Below are 20640 nucleotides of genomic sequence, written 5' to 3' on the forward strand. Positions count from 1 at the left end.
TGATAGAAGTCGAAATCAGCCCCCCCCCCAAAAAAAAAATCGACCTCACAAACGTCATATATTAGCAATGACCGCTAACCGCTAGAACAGTTTAATACACGTTGCTCATCTGTTTTCAACAAAAATTATTTTACCTTTAAAACACCGTAACTGCAAGGCGGAAACAGGAATGTCATCGACAGCGACAAAATCCAATCAGAAACCTCTTACAGTTATACCACGCCCCCTGGAAAGGCATCGCGGATATAGCGAAGAACACACCGGGCTGTTATGTTTCGCGTATGGCGCTGCAGTAGAACCTTTTTAAACCAGTCTGAGTCCGGTTTCTGTAGAGTAGTAAACCCGTCGACGATGACCTCTAAGCTTGACGCTAAAACGGATGAGAGCGGGTCGATTCATTCGAAAGGTCTTCGGGAGGTAAACGACATTCCGATTGACGTCATTATCAGACCCTTTCCTCCGGTTCTGGACGAACAGAAAGTCCAGAGCCTTGTCAAGACACTCAAGGTACATACAACGTTTCATATCTGTTCCTTTGTTTGTTTGTTTTCCATTCAAGGTGGCCGTGAGCTTTTATTTTTCTGCCTTAAGTTCACATGGTCGCAATAAAGATCTCATTGCATTTAGCTGTCTGTTAACCATGTGCGTGTTTTGTATCGTCATCTGTTGCAGTTGAGGAGTAATGAGGAGAAAGTTAAAGATCTTACAGCTGATCCCATAAAAGCAATCCCCCACCCATGTAGTCAGTATACTGTGCAATAGTGTACATAAAAGCAAAAGAAAAGTGTGCAACAGGTGGCACAGGGACAACTTACCTTGAGCCACTTTTAAAGGATCTAAAACAGAGGTGTCAAACTCATTTTTGTCGCGGGCCATTTTGTAGCGAGAACTTCCTTCATTGGGCCGATATGTTGAGGAAACCAAGTCGATTTTAAATTGCCTCATGGTATTATTACTGTACACAACACATTGATGGCTTAGTTGTTTTGAAACCAGAAGTAAAGCAGTCTAGTTTGATCATTTATTGTTTACATTACTGTAACAGAACAAACCAAAAAATCTTGACTTTATTTTTCAATATACACGACAAGCTGAAGTTTTGGAACAGAGTTTAGCAAGGGTCATGGAAACTTACATGATTTGCTTTTGAGGCCCACATAAAATGACGTGGCGGGCCGGATTTGGCCCCCGGGCCTTGAGTTTGACACCTGTGATCTAAAATGTGAAATTACATTTCGGGGAGAACATTTCCAGGGAAGTCTACAGTAAATTTTAACAAGTCCTGTGAAAACATTGTGTTGGCCAGAGTCATATGCAATGCAAATAAATAAATTAAGCTTATGCTTTTCTTTCTGTTGTTAATCAGTCAAATGATGCAAAAAATGATCCTAGGTTTTTAATGTACAGATGATCTTTGAGGTTTTTTTTTCTAAAGCTTGTTTTCCTCCAAGGATGGAGCAGACGTCCACGTCGTCCCTCCCATTGATGTGCTCTGGGTAAAAGGCAGAGACGGGGGAAATTATTTCTACTCTTTTGGAGGCTGTCATCGCTTTGCTGCCTACCAGAGATTAAACATGCAGACCATCCCAGCCAAGATCATCAAATCCAACATTGCGGACCTCAGAACCTACTTGGGGGCTTCAACTCCTGATTTGCGGTGACTCTATGCGGAGAAACCGGCAAATAAGTAGACTTCAATTTTAATGTTTTCCCTCGCAAAATAAGGATGCAATGCCAAGGATTATCCATCGGGGGGCGATATACACACGCACACACAGAGGAGCGCCTAGATGTGTTTTTGTCAACCGAAGTTCAGTAGAAAAGTTTTAATTCGTTTTACGACTGCCATATATGGGCTAATAATCAGCTGAGATTTGCTCCACGCGCCCGCGATATCTGTGAGGACCGTTGGCAAAAGAAAACGGATAGCTGGATGTGTGAATATGGTACTGTGTTGTTATTACCTATTAAGAAATGGATATTTCAACAGAATTTGTGTAGCACCACGTATAGGGAGAGATAGGCATAATTGCTTTTATCCCCTGGAAAAAAAAAAAAAAGTTGAGGTGAGACTGCGTCCATGTATGTACAGTATATCCGTAATTCTGTATTATACTGCCCTCAGGTGGCAGAGAGCCGTACACCGGAATCTTCGCACAAGAACATTTTTATAGATTATTTTACTTGAAAAACATCTTTAAAAAAACATTGTATTCTTATGTTGTTGTGTATGGAAATTGAATTTGATTTCCATACTTTTGTTGACGTCTCGTCCTAAATCTCAAAACGTCTCACTCAATGTTTTTCTGAAACACTTAGACATGCAGCTTCTTTGCAGTTGGATTTGTATTTATCATGCATGTTTGTTCTTTTGGAAATAATTAAACATTCACACCTATCCAAATACTTGACACATTTTATTCCAACTAAAAAAGCTTTTGGTCTATCATTCAAATCCTTGAACCCTGTCATGCTGACCCCTCCCAATCAAATGGTGCGTGCATAATAACCTGCATTTAATATTTAATGATCACCTCAGTTATTCAGACTCATTGACAGTACTCTTCCCCAATGAATATTGAGTGTTTAGAGATAAAAACACATTCAATTTTTGAAACATTATTTTCATAATGTTGAACGATTCTGTGACTTAATGCACAGCGAGGGACCTGCGGGCACCAATACAGTGTATTTAGACTGGCAGAGTAAGTCCTTGTCTCCCTGTTGGAGGAGGCGACTGCTTCGGAAAGGTGCCGTACATGGCAGGTTGTTATGCAGAGAATAGACTTTCCTATACGTCAGCACCCTTGATGAGCTCCCTTTGTGGCCATTGTGGAAACGAGGGGAGACCAAACCCAAGAGGACTCTACATTTTCCCATGCGTGTGTCGCGTGTGAGAAGAATTCCTTCCTGTGACTCTCACTGTCTGGACGTAACCAAATCCTCAAAGGCCTTTTGACATGCAACACCAGCATTAAAAACCAAATTGCAAAACGGTGCACCTGTTGCCTTAAGCAAGCAGTTTGGATGCATTCCTTTGTGGAGTTCATCTTTGAAGATTTCAACATGTCAGGGATTTTTAAGGGTTAGGACAAAGGTTTTAAAAATGCACATATCTAGCTTTTTAATATATGCTTTGTCAACTTCTCTTTCACCAGTCCTCAATAGTGAGCAGAGCCCCCCTGGTGGGGCGCAAGGCGATGCCAGGGAAAAAGTTTTGTTTTTTGCCATGTGAAATGTACTGTAATTGCAATAATAGCTTTTTTTTTTCTTTTGTTAACGTCAAAACAGATAACGTTGTAGGGATACTTGCCATATTTGAATAGATAATCTTCATTTATAGATGGCTTGATGAATGGGGGATGGCGCGCAAGGTTTTCCTTTATCGGGGGCATTGCAAAAAATCATTGAGAAGCCCTGTCTTACGGTATCGGTATGAACAAGAAAATAAAGAAATGCGAGTACGAGAGTAAGAGTTGGTCAGAGCTATACTTGCGTTAGATGGCAAGTAGACAGCCACATTTTCCAATCTCTACATTGGAAAACATTCATTTTTCAGAAAAGGGTTCAAATTCTATTAAATAATTTTGCTTTGTGGTATATTCATATAATGAAGTATTAACATGGACAAATATAAGCATTTTTCAGGGGAGCGTGATTCACATTGTGCCCATGTCATGTTTACTGTATGTCAGTTGATAAAATCAATGCTTACATATATGCTTATTTGGAGCAAACATTTAGCTTTATTTCATTTAAATAACTGTAAATTCCAGGTCCTCTTGCATTTAACCCCACTTCCCCCTTTCCCGCTCTCCCCAAAATGTCCCTCACAATTGGCAAAATGATTTCTCACCGTTTTGTTGCACGGTGGGAGGTTTGTTTTAGGTGTAGGAGTCCACAATGATTTCTCAGCGCTTCCTATCCGGAACTGAAACCGACTGCTGGTGTCTGCAAGCGTGTAATTTGTGCCAGATTTGCTGTGCTGATGTGTAACTCGCCGGCTCAAATGCATGTTGTGTGCGAACGTTTAATATTGTCTGTGCCACAGGAATATCCTGTACATTTAGTTGTTTTGCACGTTTCAACTTTGTAAGTTGTCTCTATTTATAGATTCCCCATTGTAATACATCAGCTTGGAATGCACACACAAGCAAGCACACACGCTAAGAGTCATAGCTTGTGTCTGAATGTCTTGGAGGGAAGAGCAACTGACTTTATGAACGTTCAAGACATGCTATAGTGTCAGACATGAGATAGAGTGAATAACTGTCACATCTGGCGCCTCAAAGTGGTTTGCGAACAATGTGCGGCTACAGAAAGAGCACAAACGAAATTGAATTCCCTTTTTGAGAGAGCATCAAAAACATTACATTCCAGAACCTTTGTTGGACATAGTAGCAATGTATTTTATTTGCGTTTGGCGAAACAAACAACAACAACTTTGTAAGATTCATTTTTGCGGCGAGACTGCAAACGCATACTGAATTCTAAACATTATTTGTGTGTTTTTGATTGTTTGGATGGAAACAAAGATCAGAAATTTGTGTAATAACTAAATAAGCTGCCGGAATGAAGTTTTACCATTTTTATACAGTCCTGTGTAAAGACAATCCCAATATTTCAGTGATTAGCAAATCAGTGAGCAAAATAACTTTTTGTTGCACACAAAGGCAAAATTTAATTTGATGTTACTAATGCAGGTTGTTCAGGGCATAATGCTTAAGTATCAATTCATGGTGTAAAGTTAACAATACACGTTTTGGAGCAGTAATTTGGTTGAAATAAACTGGCTCCGCTACTACTACACAAAAAGCAGTTTGTCAGCTTGACATCATTTTGAGACAGTTGGAGTTAGAAGCCATGTCATCTTTGGAGAGACGCTTCATGTAAACACTGATGACAACACTTAGCTGACAGCAAATTATGATGATGATCTCAGCTCAGGATGAACCGTCAGCAATGCATTCATTTATAAAGTGATTTTTCCAGAAGGACTTGCATTTGTGTTTGTTCACTTCCTTTTGAAAATAACACACAGACATTGTATCCGAATACCATACTTTTGGTAACCCACTTGCCATTCTTGTACTTGTTCTTCATCCTTGTCTACCCTTATGTACTGTTTTTCATCATGCCCCCTAGTGGTCATACTGCAACACCAAGTAACTGCAATGTCACGCTCCAATGACGTGAAAACAAATGATTTAACACGTTTGTTGAGCATTAACTACTCTAGTAGCAGGCTTTGGATGGAAGGAAAGCAACAATAAGCGGTTGTGTCACCTATGACATGATGTAAATGTGGGGAAAACTGGATAAGAGTGACTAAGTGAAGACAACACCCATGCCTGGCTCCTCTGCGACACAGAAACAATGCAAAAACTGTTGCTCAACACCAGCAAACAGGCTGAGCATTAGAAATCCAACTGTGAAATTTTGGAGGGAAGAATAAGTGAGAGCAGTTGGATGTCATTTCAAATACTGGAGAACATGTTCCTCTTTGTTCTGCGGCTCAGACAGATCATCAATAAGGACTCGGTGGGTGGTGAACCCAAGCGGCTGCGTCCTCATCACTGAGATAAATGGATCTACTTCATTTGAATGAGCTCGGTAACAATTCACAGCGCCTTAGAAAAGATAATCTGGCAATTTTCCTGTCTTCAGTTTCACGTGAGCAAACTTAAAAATGTAATAACTGTCAAAATCTGGCACACCTAAAATAGACTAACTTGAAGCGATGTTAAGTGTTCAAAATTCAAACAAAGTTTTTTAGAGGGAATATGCCCCGAATGTTCAACTATTCCATGGATTAACCCAAAGCCTTTTTTGGGGGTAGCAGGGAGCTTACTGATAAATCATTCACCACTAGCCATTTTAAAAACAGTCGTTTTGGAGTATTTTGAGTTATCTTTTGACCCCTGCTAAATATTGAGTTCTATGACAACATAAGAACGTAAAAGTAAAAGAGTAGACGAGCGAAAATGTTTCCTTTTAGCTTTCTCTCTTGTTTATTAATCACCAGTAAAAGAAAACAAAGGTTTGGCATCAGCCTTCATGTGCATCCTAAGCACACACAGCACTTCTTATTTATTAATTATTTTAACGTATATATATATATATATATATATATATATATATATATATATATATATATATATATATATATATATATATATATATATATATATATATATATTCTCAGTATTCTTTAATCAAAGAGGAAAACACACAAATATGAAATGCAAAACATAAGCATTACACAAACATAAAATGAGGATGCGGAACAGCTTTAATATGAATTAAAAAGGATGTACAGGGCCAAAGGCAAACTTTCCATGGCACAAGTATGGATTATGACACCAAAACCATTTCAAACCAACACAGGGCAAAAATACAGAAACAGAGAACCGAAATTAGCCCACGCAATATAGAAACCAGGCAGAAAAACACTTACTAAAAATTCAGATGGAAAAGAATACACCGATGACATGCATTGTGATGCAAAATTCCAGCACTTTCCAGCCCTCCATTCCATATACAGCCCTTTCCATCTATTGAATTCAGTTGATAAGACAAGTGGCAATAACTGCCAACAGGTGCTGCTAGGAAGCTCCGCCCACAGGCATTTTCAAAGGTGAAAAAAGTGAACAGCTGACAAGACAACAAGCATTGATTTATATGCTAATATTTTGGCATGTGAAACCCCTCAACCAATAAATCGACAAATGCATGTTAAATGGCTTTTGATGCCAAAATACAAATGCAAATTTCACCCATCTACGATAAGGGAATGTGGTGATGCGGACTCCCACCATGGCCTTTTTCGTGGCCTTCACCATTCACTCCATGAAATCCTTTTCTTTAATGAGCGCAAAACATCTTTTTTTGTGACTCCCACAACACATACATCACAGTTAATACCATGCATATACATACTCTGACTGTGGTGTTTCTACCTCTGTCCAACTTGTTGGCATTTTATTTTCTCAATTTACATAGGGGCCCACAATCAAACCCCTAATCTTTATCTTCAACTCAAAAGCTGAGCTGTTTTTTTTTTTTTCAAATTGATGCAACACTGATATCTACAGGGGTCTGTTTGTCATTCCAGTGGTTTACAAACCTGAATTTTACAGACGTTAAGCGAGATCCTCTCTCATGCGTCGCCGCTGAGAAATGTTCTTGATATTTTGATACGTCAGTTTCAGTTGATGAACACTGTTAAGAAATCCACAACATTGAAACAGTCAACGGTATCAGCCTGTATTCAAAGTACCAATGACAGACCACATTTGTCCATGAGATGTATAATCGATTTAGTCCGTCTGGAAAATGTAGTTTTAAATTGAACTCAATCAGATAGCGTCCAGAGTCTCAGGGTGCTGTGTTTTGCCGTGTTTCTTTTAAAACAACTTCAATGGAATGCAATCAAGTTCTCATTTTCACAACAGCACACTTGTGCTTTGGAGCCTCTTCAAGCCTCAGAAGAGACACCGCAACTCTAAATCATCCCTTGGCACGTTGTTGTTTTCTTTTTGCACCTGGTGCAAGCAAGTAATTACACCCTCGCCATTCCAGGATCATCTGTTCACTGTTTGTTTACTCACACTTAACTTTCTCCTTCCGTGAGACTTGTGGCCTACATATATTGGCTATAAAGCTACACACCTTTGCCTGGTCTTACAATTAAGCTGGACATTTAAATGAGGAGTTCTGAAATTTTTCAAAGAAAATTTAAGGTTGATGGCGGCAAATGTTTGTAAACAGAATGTGTTTTTGTAATGAGAACCAACATAAGAGAAAATGTCACCTAAACATGATATCAGACTAACGCGAACAAACTTTCAGCGATGAAAACTTAAATGAATCACTTCTTAGCAAATAAAACCAGAAATGACCAAACGTTGATCGAAATGCACAATGTAGAGTAAAATAGATGATTTCCTCTTGAGATTTGGTATGACTCTAAAGCTACTGACTTTACATGCATGCTAACATTGCCCGCATAGATGCCCTTATGTTCACTTTTTTTTAACTAGAGTCTGTGATAAATGCTACTTAAAAACTCAAGCGAATTCACGTGAACAACGTACTGTCTAAAAGAAACAATCCCTTCTTGCACATCAAAGAATGTATGACTTTTATGACAGGTAAAAAGAACAAATTGAAGTACAGAAACTTTATCGTGTTTCGAGCTATTTCTTTTGGTTTGAAATATCTGTTGTGTTTTGTTTGTCTAAGGCAGTGTTTTTTCAGCCTGATGAAAGCAAATGTGCTTTTATGGAGTGCTATGCTAACCTTGCATCCCCTCACTGATCTTCTCCTGAGCAGTCAAGTCTTCAGATTTCCTTTTTCGGTGCCTTGCCAAGTGATAGAGAGGCTGGCATCATGACACCTCCATTGGTGATATTACAGTAATACAGCACTGTTTAAAAAATAAATGTCAGCTTAACAGCAGGCATCCCATTTGAAATGGTCATCACCTATTTTTATTTTTATTTTTAATGAAACACCTTGAAAAGTGTCATTCCTGAATAGTTTGAACATACAAGAAACATATTAAGCTGCCCGCCACTGTAACTGTAGTTTCAGTATATAAATCAGTTCCATTGTTTACAGGACCTCATACACGTCTAAGGCAAAACACTTGGCCCACAATATCTCTGATTTGTTGCGACAAAAATAAACTTTTTGTGTAAAATGTTAAATAATATTCAAATGGTCAATCTGGATGTCCTTAATACTATCATCTTCTTACTCTGCTCTTGAGAATCTCCTGCCCTTTTGCCTTTCAGAATATCTGTGCATCTTGTTTTCAGTTTAAACTAAAATAGAAAATACAATACCAGTCCATTATCGGTAGCCCGGCTCCATACTTTGACTTACGGTTTGGAGAGAAGGTGTGCTCAGTTGAAGAGGCGGTTGAAAAAAATTGTGCTCATGTTTATCTACTGCATTGTGAACCAAATTTAACTGTGCATTGTCTGGGGCTCTGTAGTATATTGTCTTCTATAAAGGTTGTAATTTGTTGCTTACATTTGTAACCCGTTGCTAGTTTTGTTTTCCCAATTTAACTATGAGTTGTATCATTACGTCTTCTTTTGCCAAAACACTTTTCAAACCTTGTCTGTACTTTTTCTGTCAAGTACAGAGTATTTGTTTTTTTTATTAAGTGATAGTCATACAATGCGTTGTGAACAAAGTGACAGAATCTTGTTTTCACAATACAGCTTTAACCCTTTTAAACAAATAAGAGCAGACTTGCAGATTGCTTGTGCTGTTTTTTGATGAACTTCATCATTGCTATTGTTGTCATAAATCACAGCAGAACAAGAGGAATCTAAATTCCATCAAACCCATGAGCGGTTGTTTCTTGGTGCTCAAGAAACTTAGATATGTCATAATGTAAGCTTTTAAAATATCAATCGTCGATCCGGTCGATATCAGGGTATCGACATTTCAGTATCAACGCTGCCGACGCTTCACAGCCGACCCCTCCGCGCGGGCCACGGCAAAGTGAACACATCCCAAGTGAGCTTCCTCGCACGTGCAGCAATGTAGAGCCGCGTGTTGACATGTAGTAGGTGTAGCTGCAGCAAAGGATCCGGGACCGAGCGGGACGATGACGTTTGCCATGTTGCGCCCGGTGGCAGCGCGCTTCTATTCCGACCTGAGTATCGCGTCCGAGGACGAAGACAACCGCAGCGAGAGCGACGACAGCTCGGAGCGGCTCTACTGCGGCGACGGCGCCAAGCGGGCGAGGGTTGCGCGCACAGCGGAGGGCGCGTCCGCCCCGATGGTCATGAAGCAGCGCAGCGCGGCCAACGCCAGGGAGCGCGGCCGGACCCAGAGCGTCAACAGCGCCTTCACGGCCCTCAGGACTCTCATCCCCACCGAGCCGGTGGACAGGAAGCTCTCCAAGATCGAGACGCTGCGCCTGGCCTCCAGCTACATTTCCCACTTGGCCAACGTGCTTCTTATCGGGGACAGCTGCGCGGATGGACAGCCGTGCCTCGGCGTGGTGCACGCGCAGGCGGGGGACAAGGCAAGCAAGCAGCCGAGGACCATCTGCACGTTCTGCCTGAGCAACCAGAGGAAAGGGGTAAATACAACGTTTTGCGCGCCCATCTAGCGTACTTCGAGAAAGGCGCCTTGAACAAAATTGGACTCTCTTTAACCGCGCGTGCGTTGACCTCCTTTTGCGAGTGTAAAAAGCACGTCGAAGCTGCAACATTGGAACAAAAATATTCATACTTTCTTGCAAGAAATTACTTCATGGTGGGCGAAGTATGGGCTGCGGGCCGGGCCGCTGGCACGTCACTTGGTCATTTAGTCGGCCCCCCTTAGCAAGAGCCCTCTGTTATTATGTCTTTGCCCAATTTATTTTAGCTGTCTAAAAACATGAATGTCCTAAAAAGATTCGGTGTCCCTCGAGATTCCTCTAAAAGTTGACACCCATGATTCCATACTGTTTGTAGGAGTTCCCCAAAACACTTGGTACTTCTTTGATCCTATCTAGAACCACTTACCAATTGATAGTTCTAGCAGGTGCTGAATAATACTGAAAGTCAAGGGCACAAACAGGCATTTGTGTACGATACCGAACTTTTTGTATATAAACTGTATTCATGTAGCTTATTTCTCATGACCCCCAAAAATAAAAGAAGTGAATCTTTATGTGCATACATTTCATTAAAAATCGAATTCATTATAGTTATTAAAAACTATCAAAAATGAAAAAAAAATATAGCAAATTCCGTACGTGAGAAGAGTGCATGTCTGCTTTATGACAAATGTATGCAATGACATTTTTTTCTCAAGTTATTCATTGGTGATTGTGTGTTTTCTTTTTTTTTGCAAAGTACATAACATTTTGCACTGACCTCACCTTAGAATAGGTTATACAAGAAAAATAAACAAGAGTTGCTAATTAGCTAATGATCATTATGGTGATTATGAATAATGCGCCTGATATTCAGTGACTGAACTCAATGTCTTTCTTCCCCAATAAAGGACAGCAGTGAGTGTTTGAAGATGCGCCGATTAGGCGCTTTGCGACTCAAACGCTGACTGAACTGACCAGTGAAGGATTGGCAACCTGAAAACCCTCAAAAGACATTCTCAGGGAAGAGTCGGAGCTGCACAACACAAACACACACACAGACACACACACACACACACAGACACACACATGCTGGATCCGACAGTGGAACCCAAAAATTACAGTATTTATACTTGACCGAGAAATGTAAGCAAAGCCCCTCAAGGATGCAGTGCATTTGCTTGAGACTTATGCGCGTTTGTCCTTCTATGTTTGCAAAAAAGTAATAAAGTTTATTTTTTATCAAAAATGCATTTCAATCGTATATTTTTTTCATGATCTTTACAAGCCTTCCCCAGAGGTTCAGTCTGTGTTGCTTAACCACTATGGCTTATAGCTAAATTTGACCCATAAAATGCCTAACCAATATGCATTGAAGGAAAAATACGTCATTATACTATAATGAAAAAATGTTCTGGAGGTAAATGTTGTGTGTTTAAACAAACAAACAAAAAAAAACACAATAATATTCCAAAATTACAGATAAAATGTTGAAAAAAAAGTCTCAAGTTTATCTGTGTTAATTTTTTTTCACAGTCTCACTGTATGGTTTGGGTTTTTTTTTTCATTCGTGGATTTTTTGTTTTTTTTGTTTTTTAACAACAAATGATCTCACGGACTGACTTTTCACTCCAATACTGTTTACCAAGTGAGCCGATAAACACAGTGATAGTGTAAGGTTTCTGCTGTCATTAGCTGGTGTTTTTTTTTTTTCCTACTCAATCTCGCAATTGGTGTTTTTTGAAGTCTGCTATCGATTAGTCATGGCAAATAGTGGCCCACACTCTGGTCGAACCCCCAAACACAGCTGTTGGTATGCCAGAGGAATAAATCACTGCCGTGGGCCCAGCAGACGGGGAGAGACGGGGTGAGAGGTCAGAAGTGAAAGCCTGTTTCCCGTAGTGGAAGCAAATGATGCAAAAATAGTGTGACTTTGTATTTAAATTTAATCCATCCCTTCTTTTTCTAGAGCCGCTTATCCTCACAAGGGTCGCGGGCTTGCTGGTGCCTATCCCAGCTGACTTTGGGCAGTAGGCGGGGGACACCCTGAACTGATTGCAAACCAATTGCAGGGTACATGGTGACAAATGACCATTCACACTCTACACACAACAGAGATGAACAACCATTCATGCACCCAATCACACCTAAGGACAATTCACTATATCCTTTTGTATTTACTACTAGGTGCAATGTGTCTGGCTCAACCAGAAAATAACTAATAGTTCTACTGGCAACAAAAAATGCAAATATATATTGTTGATATGCAGGACTGGGCAACACTCATTCCATCATCAGCGTTGTTTTTTGTTTTTTTTTTCAATTACTTTTTCCACACCATTCATTCAGGGATAGCAAAATAGTAAATACGAGTACATATAGAAGAACACCACTTTGTCAAAATAAAAGTCTTTGAATGGTGATTATACCCGAGCCACAGTAGTAAACATTACAGTGGAACCTTGGGTTTCATAAGGACTTATATCCACATGATTCTGTTGTTCGAAAGGTGTTTTCTTTTTTTTCTTTTTGTCAAAAGTTTTCCATACATATGTTCACTATGCCAAAAAAAAAAACAACAACATGCGTCTCGGCTATTTGTGTCCTCGAATCGATGCGATTATCGGAAGCATTTCCAAAATTGTGGAAAAGGCATGCAAGAATAAGCTTTAGTAATTCAACAAGCCTCCACTTTGCTCAGCAACTCTCAAGGAGAAAACCTGTTTATAAGACATTGTCAAAAGTCAAGCCTTCAAAATAAAATGTGACTTAATAACACAGTTATACCACAGTCTCATTGGGCCACTTGCTGCCTTGAGTCACAGTTGATCTTAATAAAAACAAAATGGTTTGAGTGTGGATCTTATGATAAAACTATTCAAGTGGCATGCGTTTCTTTTGAAAACCTGACCTTTGACAGACTGCTACATTGATTTTTGACTATTGTCAATCAGACCTGGAGGCTTATTGTGTTTTCAAGCAAAAAACAAACAAACAAACAAACAAACAAAATGACAAGATCTTGCAAGATTAGAGCATCATCATCCATGCATAGCACAAAATCTATTTTTTTAGCTGCTTTATGTCGTATTGAGTAAGTACACTGGAGAATGCGTTGCATGACAGTAAAACACATCGCCAATGTTTCAATAAACCTTACCATACATGGACATGAATGCCTGCCTGGTAGGCCTAGATTTTGAAGACGTTCCCAGCAGCCTATCGCATCATAACAGCTTGACTCATCTTTCGACTGCACACGCTGTCGCTCCTGAGCCCTGATCTGAGATCAGGGATCAACACAACATTGTTCTGAAATGACTTTCAAACACCAATCAAGCAACTTGATTACGCTGATAATGTATTGCATCACGCCTGTTGCCAACATTTGCTAGCAGCACTCGAGAATGCCGATAGACTGTCAACATTTGTTGGATTACTTTTCAAAGGCAGTTTAATAAAGTGGAAGTGACGGTGCATAATTTATGACCGACAGCTCGACACCAATTCTGTTCCTTCTGATCATTTTTGAACAAAGCAGTCTGATTCAAATATGCTGTTCAAGCAATCAATAGTGAACCTGTGGTTCTGACGTCATTTGACTTCATACATCAAAATTTATGGGGAGAGATTTGTCTAAAATTTCTCCAGAGGAAAGTAGTGGTTCGCTGAGCACAGTTTGAGTTTAAATAAATGTTGATCGGAAAAAAAAAGAAATTGGTCAAAAAAAACAGAACTTGGTCATGTATAATTAAGCGAAAATATGTTGTTTGGTCTTCTGTTGTCTTAATTGAATAAAACATATGAGAAAACATCAGTGTTTGACAGAAATGTCCATTTTGGGATTTCTACAAAAACAATCTCCTTGAGGTCTCGAATTTTATTTCCCAGCAGCCAAAAGATTCAAATTATAGTCAAAGTGTGTGAAAACAAATGTAGTCAATGAAAATGGGCATGATTGATAGATGAATTAGACAATAAACTCTATCTATCTATCTATCTATCTATCTATCTATCTATCTATCTATCTATCTATCTATCTATCTATCTATCTATCTATCTATCTATCTATCTGTCTGTCTGTCTGTCTGTCTGTCTGTCTGTCTGTCTGTCTGTCTGTCTATCTATCTATCTATCTATCTATCTATCTGTCTGTCTGTCTGTCTGTCTGTCTGCCTGCCTGTTTGTCTGCCTGCCTGCCTGCCTGTCTGTCTGTCTGTCTGTCTGTCTGTCTGTCTACATAAGGATATTTGTGTGTGTGTGTTTGTTTATTTTTTATTTTTTAATGTTACCATGGTATGGTTTTATTTTTTTATTCAGATAGCAAAAGACTGCAGTCCTCCAGGAGAAATACAAGATTTTCGGGTTACTTTCAAATCACCTGTGTAGCAATATTTTGGCTGATGAAATTCAGAATCAAAGTGTTTATTGTTGTGTGTACAATGTAGAAAAAAAGTTTCTTCGTACAATGAAATTCTGTAGTCATGAATGTCGTAAAAAAACTTAAGACAAAAAAAGGTCTCAACAACACAGTTGTAGAGCACTTAGGCAAAGTAATGATTAGTCATTGGATCGGACTGAGTGTTTGTAACCAGTGGAAAAACAAATATGCTATATGTCACAGCAGACATGAGCTGCATACATTTTTTTAAGTAATTCAGTAAGAAGAAAGAGCTTCGTTTCATCTGAATAATGAGAGTGACTCATGTCTTCATTCATATGCTTGAGCGTTAATTTTCTTGCAGTCTGTTCAATGAAGACACAACTTTGTAACCTGAAAAATTTACATTAGGCAATAATTTATACCAATATAACCTTTGCAAAAATCATATCCACCCATCCATAATATATACTGTAGCATAAAAAGTCATCAACAGTTTTCCAACGTAAAATATGTTATTCCGTATGAAAATGTTCTTATTCATCTTATCTATTATCTTGAAAGAATTAATGAGAAATAGTCCTTTGGATTTCTTTAATCAAGAAAACTGAGGCTCCACTGTACATTTTGGCATACATTTCTTTAACTACATTCCCTAAAGAATCAATGGAGCTATATGTCTAGTTTTTCACCGTCCATGACTCAGAATGTAGTCTGCTAGCTAACAAACAAGCATCAAGACAAACACCCCATCCTCACTCCCCCATTCCCCAGTCGCCACCCCTTTTGTTGACCGTTTGGCCTTGTCAGAGGTCTCTGCTCAACCAAGTGACTGAAGCACTATATACGCATCCGTTTTAGAACTACTGACATTTTTTCTCTTCCAACCTTGGGCTGACTACAGTCTGCCACATTTCACAACATTCAGTAAAATTCTGTTGACAAATGGAAAAAGTTTATTCAATCCAAAAAAAAAAAGACCCACTCCACGACATGACATACTCATGCGCTTACAAGTTGGGGTTTGACATGACTTTAAACCACACCACAAATTTGCTCTGCAGAACGGCGCAGTGAAGGTCCCGGATGTCACGGGAGGCTGTAAGGAAAGTGAATTTCAGTAGCATGCAGGGGGTCCAAACACTAAAGTAAACCTTCCCCCTTCTTCCGCGTCAGGCCAACTGGAAGTTGCTGTGTTAAGTCCTCCATGCGCCGAGATCGGGCCCCCCTCGAATGGCTCCCCGAGGCTCCCCCCGTCAGGAAGATGTCACCGAGGCACAGGAAGGGTAAACAACGTGCGGCTGACCTCTCTGAGTAACCCTCTGTGCGGCGGGCTTTGGGTCAGTGCCAGTCTTGACATCATCCTGCGCTGGGACCCAGATGTACAGCTCTCTGGTGGGTCCATTCAGGGCCAGCGCCAAATTGCGAGCTGCGGCAAAGTAGGAAAGACACTTTCGTGCGAGATGATGTCTGACAAGCGAGGATGTGTGGATCCACCTGGGGACTTGACTGACTTTCCGCCCTTTTCTCATGCTTGTCCTTGGCTATACGCGTCAATCCCTGACAGCCCCCTAAAATTTGGCATAAGTGACCAGGATAATTGGATGTTAGGTAAGTGGTGCAACTGCTCACTACCTAACGAATGTCTCATGGGAGTCATGGGACATTCGTTGTGTAGTTTTTCACATAGCTAACTCATCTAACTGATCATTCATAGGCGGGGGCCTCAAATACATTTTCATCACGTTGTAGTTATTGCTCTCCCCTGAGGGCTGGTGTGACAAAGTACTTTTGAAATCACAAGCAATATGAAATAGTGCAAAGGAAATACTTTAGAGCACCATACAAGTTTATTGTTCCATTTAACCCTAACCCTAATCCTAACCCTAACCCTTTTAGAAATACGTACATGTAAATGAAGAAAAATATCATTCAGAATAGATGCGTAGTTTGCATTTGTGGGCCACATTTACAGATGTGGTAAACTGGATTTGGCTCATTATCCTCGGGTTTGACAGATTGTCTGCCTACTGTAAAATGGCATAGGATGATAGAGAATGTAACAGGATGGGAAAACAGGATGGAGGGGTGTTTGGATATACAAGGGTACATTGATATTTGTGTAAACTGCCTTAACAGTTCTTCGAAATACAAGCCATTTTTTACTTTTTTTTGTTTCAAAGTAAAAACCATAATAGCGAGTGCTAGATGGTGGTATCAATATTCTATTCTTCAACAAAAGACAAACAGACATGCACACAAACAATTTGGATAAAAGGCTGTCTTCAAGTGCCCATTTTATGGTGATAATCTGTGATTGTCCTGTTTACTTTATTTCATCAGCAAGCTTGCAGTTCCTTACATATTTTATGTGTGTCAATCTGCTGCATGGATTCCAGCCATGCATACTATGTGCCTCTCAAGTGCTGGATTGTTCGGCCGTGAGAGGAGCCGCTTCCGTTAGCCAGGAAGCAAGTTAGCTGTGTTCATGCTTGCAGTGGCGCAAATGCTCCATTCTAAATGGATTGAAAATTGCTTGAAAATCAGTGTTCATAAAACAAAGAAATTACATGCTCTGTATATAACTAAACCACATGAGACGACTCTTATGAGAGTCGTCTTGCTTGACACTAAAAGCTTGAATCACACTGCAGGGCTTAATGCTCAATTTTTTTGTGAAATTTGATTTTTTTCATTAAGTCGTTCACATTTCCAAATAACTGTGACCTGTGTGTGAATGCCAAATGGCACAAAACTGTCTCGCGTGCACAGAGGACACCGTAACGTCCCACACAGCGGGTACGCTTACCGTTCGTGTTAACGGAAGTACCATGTTGGATGGCCGAATGGCTGCCATACCGAAGCCAAAATATTTTCAATCTGTTACATTTATGATGGAAGGGAGGAGGCTATTCAGCCATGGTGTTTTGTGCCGTGACAGCAACGTCTCCGTCACACGTTTGGAGCAGGCAAAAGGAGAAAGAGAGAGAGAGAGAGAGAGAGAGAGAGAGAGAGAGAGAGAGAGAGAGAGAGAGAGAGAAGACACACACACGCAGAGACACACACATAGAAAATACACTTTGCTCTCCCTCCCTCTGAATATTTTCAAACTTCTTTGCCTTGTCAGCTATTGTTGTTATGTTTTTTTCCAAGCTGCTTCCGTCTTTTTGAGTGCAGAAGTGTGACGTTCGATGTGACCTGGTCTTTCAAACTGAAGTCGCAATATGTCAAAATATCGGATACATATCGGATTTAGTACGACACAACCAAGTGAGGCCATTTGGGTCACATTGGAAAAAAACGGATATGTGTCGTTCACACTGCCATCAAAAGATCAAATTCAGGCCGGATAGGAGTAAAAAAATTGAAATTGGGTCACTTCGGGCTGCAGTGTGAACCTAGCCTAATGCACAATGCAAACTTCCATAGACAGGCTAACAAAACTAGCATTGATACTGTGGTGGCCCTCTAATAATGAATATTTGAAATGAAAATGATGCATAAAAACGTGCAGACTGGGAGTAGGACAGCACTGACAAGCATTAATTCTTGAAGGTAAAGCATTACTGTGGCTTACTGAGCCGTGGGTTCTTAGGCTTTTTATTTTGTACAGAGCTTCCTTCCGAGGACACAGTTGTGCGTGTTCTTCTCAACCCATTGGTATACCAGGCTTAAAAACGCTTTCCTTGAAGGAGGTTACTCATTCATGTCGAGATAAGTGAATGATGTTGCACCCAACAGAGAATTTTTCACCAGCTGGCAGGAAGAAGAAGAAAGTAAACATTTCGTATATGATGTTCATGAAGTGTGGAGAGGAAAGCTCTAGAACAACACAAATCACAGCCCTGTCAGTGCAGACTTGAAAATAAAATAGAATATCCAGAAACAGGAAGGATGTACTTTTGCTCCCCAGCATCATCTGCGAACAGTCAGAATTCCCAGATGGGTGCTTACCTTGAAATGTTGTCGTCCTGCCAGAACGCCTGAGCAAAAACCTGTACATGTTTGTGATTTGACATTCACGGCCTTGAAACTCTTTGTGGCTCAAGGCCTCTCTCACCGCTTTGCCTTCAAATTTTCTCTGAACACAAAGCCTTAAGGAAGTCTGCCTGACTTTCAACCAAGCCTCTACTCGGGGGCTGTCGGAGGAGCCGCTGAATTTGCCTCCAACATTCAGGAACAATTGTTTTCATGCGGCAAAGAATTTGGCAGCACCCTCTGACAGCGGCTGGATGATGGACGGCGAGCAAATCGGATGGGTGGGGGTAGTGCAACGAGGCTCTGCTGGTAAGAGGAAATCCCAGAGATGAAATTACAGAACAATACGGATGATCGTAACTGTTTTGTTCTACTCCAGACTCCGACAATCAAGCCCCCGACCTTCGGCGGCTAGTCCACAGGCTGAAGATCAAAAAAGGCGGGCGTGTGTGTGTGTGTGCAATTTATAAACAATGTTAAGCGTCTCATGTCTCATATATAACGGTACCTCGACTGAAGAGCGACCTGACTCGCAAGTCTTTCGGGATACTGTGCAAATGTACCTCTTCCAATTGAAGTTTGAAGATCAAACAAGGAGATTAAGCAAGTGTATTCAACCAAAATAAATAGTCAAGACAGGTGTAATTCTTTTATTTTTTGTAAAAAAATGGATGGCAAAGTAGTTGCACAAAGAATGCATGAAATAATGTCGCACATGCAGTTTCATTCCTTTCTTTCAATTATGATGATCCTGTCTGTTTTTACAACACAATCATGCATTGCTCTTTCAAATATTTTGGCATGTAGTTCATGCCCCCGCCCCCCAACTGACTTCAAATTGTTTGCTTGGCATGGACATGTCATTTAAAGACTGCTCCTGGATATTCTACAGATTCTGGTTTTCTTTACTATCCGCCAGTGGCACGCGGTAGAGTTTGTACGTGGGCCTTTTGCGGGCACTGAAGTTACCTGATGTACCTCTTGATGCCCATCACTATCAAAACAATATACAAAAAGTGCAGTTCAATGCATGAGATTTCAGAGGGTAATCTGCATACTTGAGGAAGAAGATCAATCATATGAAGGAAATATTATTACTGAAAATAGAATGAAATCTTTAGCTCACATGAAATATCCTAAACTCCATCTCTTCACTACAATAAACTGTTCAAAACACACACAAAACCTTTTGAATGCTCACCTGAATCATTTATTAGTTTAGACAAAATGTATTTATTTATTTATTTTGCTGACTGGGTTGGGTATGGTCAAAGATACTGAGTTATTTCTCCTGGAAGTTGCAAACAAACCTTTTAGAGGATTGACAACGAGCTATCCAACTACAGCGTCGACCGACCCCAAAACACGGGGGAAAAATTCACCTCCAGCACAAACGAATTACAGTAACTCTAAATTTCAAGTCAAAAGAAAAAAAAAAAAAGTTGAAATCTAAAATAAGGGGTTGATTGATTAAATAAAATAAATGTTCCTGCTCAGGTTTAGCGGAGGCTAAGTGTCAGCTGGGTTGAATTAAATCTTGAGTGTCTTGGTTTGGCATATAAAGTGCCACTACGATAATCACAACATGATTATCGTAGTGGCACTTTATATGGTACAGGAAAATGAAATGAACCCAATATTGAGCGGTACAAGTTGAACTATTAGCCCTTTTTGTTTTGTGCCATCAAATGTTGCAACACTACGTCACCTATATGATTTGTTTGACAATGACCAGTCAGGAAATGAAGAAACTGTTTCATTTCATGTTTCAAATTATGTGACATCCCATTAAAGGCCATGTTGAAACTATCTTTAGGTGCTTTTAGTACTGTTTAGCTCTGTACAAAAAAACAAAACAAAACAGAAAAAAACATGACTGTATGCCACTGTTTAAGAGAGGGAACAAGAATTGTGTTGTTTTTATTTGGTGTGGAGGGGTGTGGCTTGAAAAGGATTAATGGCCTTTCCATTCATTTGAATGGGAACAGCTTATTTGACATATGAGCGTCACGCAATGAATTACACCCGAAAAGCAAGGAACCACTGTGTTTTCTGTGACTTACGCCGCGCTGCTACGTTGGTACTTGTACGGTCCATCAAAGAGCCATAAATCTGTCATCCCCCGTAAACATTCATGGGAAAGCCTGAGTGCACAGGACCTGTGGGATAGGCGGCG

At 40.1% G+C, this 20640-nt stretch overlaps 3 protein-coding genes across 3 annotated transcripts in view; all 3 read left to right on the forward strand.

Annotated features, from left to right (window-relative positions):
• The first annotated feature begins 224 nt into the window (after positions 1-224).
• srxn1 (sulfiredoxin 1 homolog (S. cerevisiae)) lies at positions 225-2404 on the forward strand. The gene is made up of 2 exons (XM_088408090.1): positions 225-507; positions 1452-2404. The coding sequence occupies exons 1-2, from the start codon at positions 271-273 to the stop codon at positions 1659-1661; spliced, it is 447 nt and encodes a 148-aa protein (XP_088264216.1). The 5' UTR covers positions 225-270; the 3' UTR covers positions 1662-2404.
• A 7092-nt stretch (positions 2405-9496) lies between these two features.
• Positions 9497-11303, forward strand: tcf15 (transcription factor 15). The gene is made up of 2 exons (XM_088407937.1): positions 9497-10105; positions 11017-11303. The coding sequence occupies exons 1-2, from the start codon at positions 9626-9628 to the stop codon at positions 11071-11073; spliced, it is 537 nt and encodes a 178-aa protein (XP_088264063.1). The 5' UTR covers positions 9497-9625; the 3' UTR covers positions 11074-11303.
• A 4569-nt stretch (positions 11304-15872) lies between these two features.
• LOC148427969 (Na(+)/dicarboxylate cotransporter 3-like) overlaps positions 15873-20640 on the forward strand; it is a 32806-nt gene continuing 28038 nt past the window's right edge. Inside the window, exon 1 of the mRNA XM_088408311.1 lies at positions 15873-16097. Within this exon, the coding sequence (XP_088264437.1) occupies positions 15950-16097 (148 nt within the window). The 5' untranslated portion in view covers positions 15873-15949. The remainder of the gene's footprint in view (positions 16098-20640) is intronic.

The sequence above is a fragment of the Hippichthys cyanospilos genome, chromosome 2 (genome assembly GCF_059441005.1).
Source record: "Hippichthys cyanospilos isolate Australia breed blue-spotted pipefish chromosome 2, RoL_Hcya_1.0, whole genome shotgun sequence".
Taxonomy (NCBI): Eukaryota; Metazoa; Chordata; class Actinopteri; order Syngnathiformes; family Syngnathidae; genus Hippichthys; species Hippichthys cyanospilos.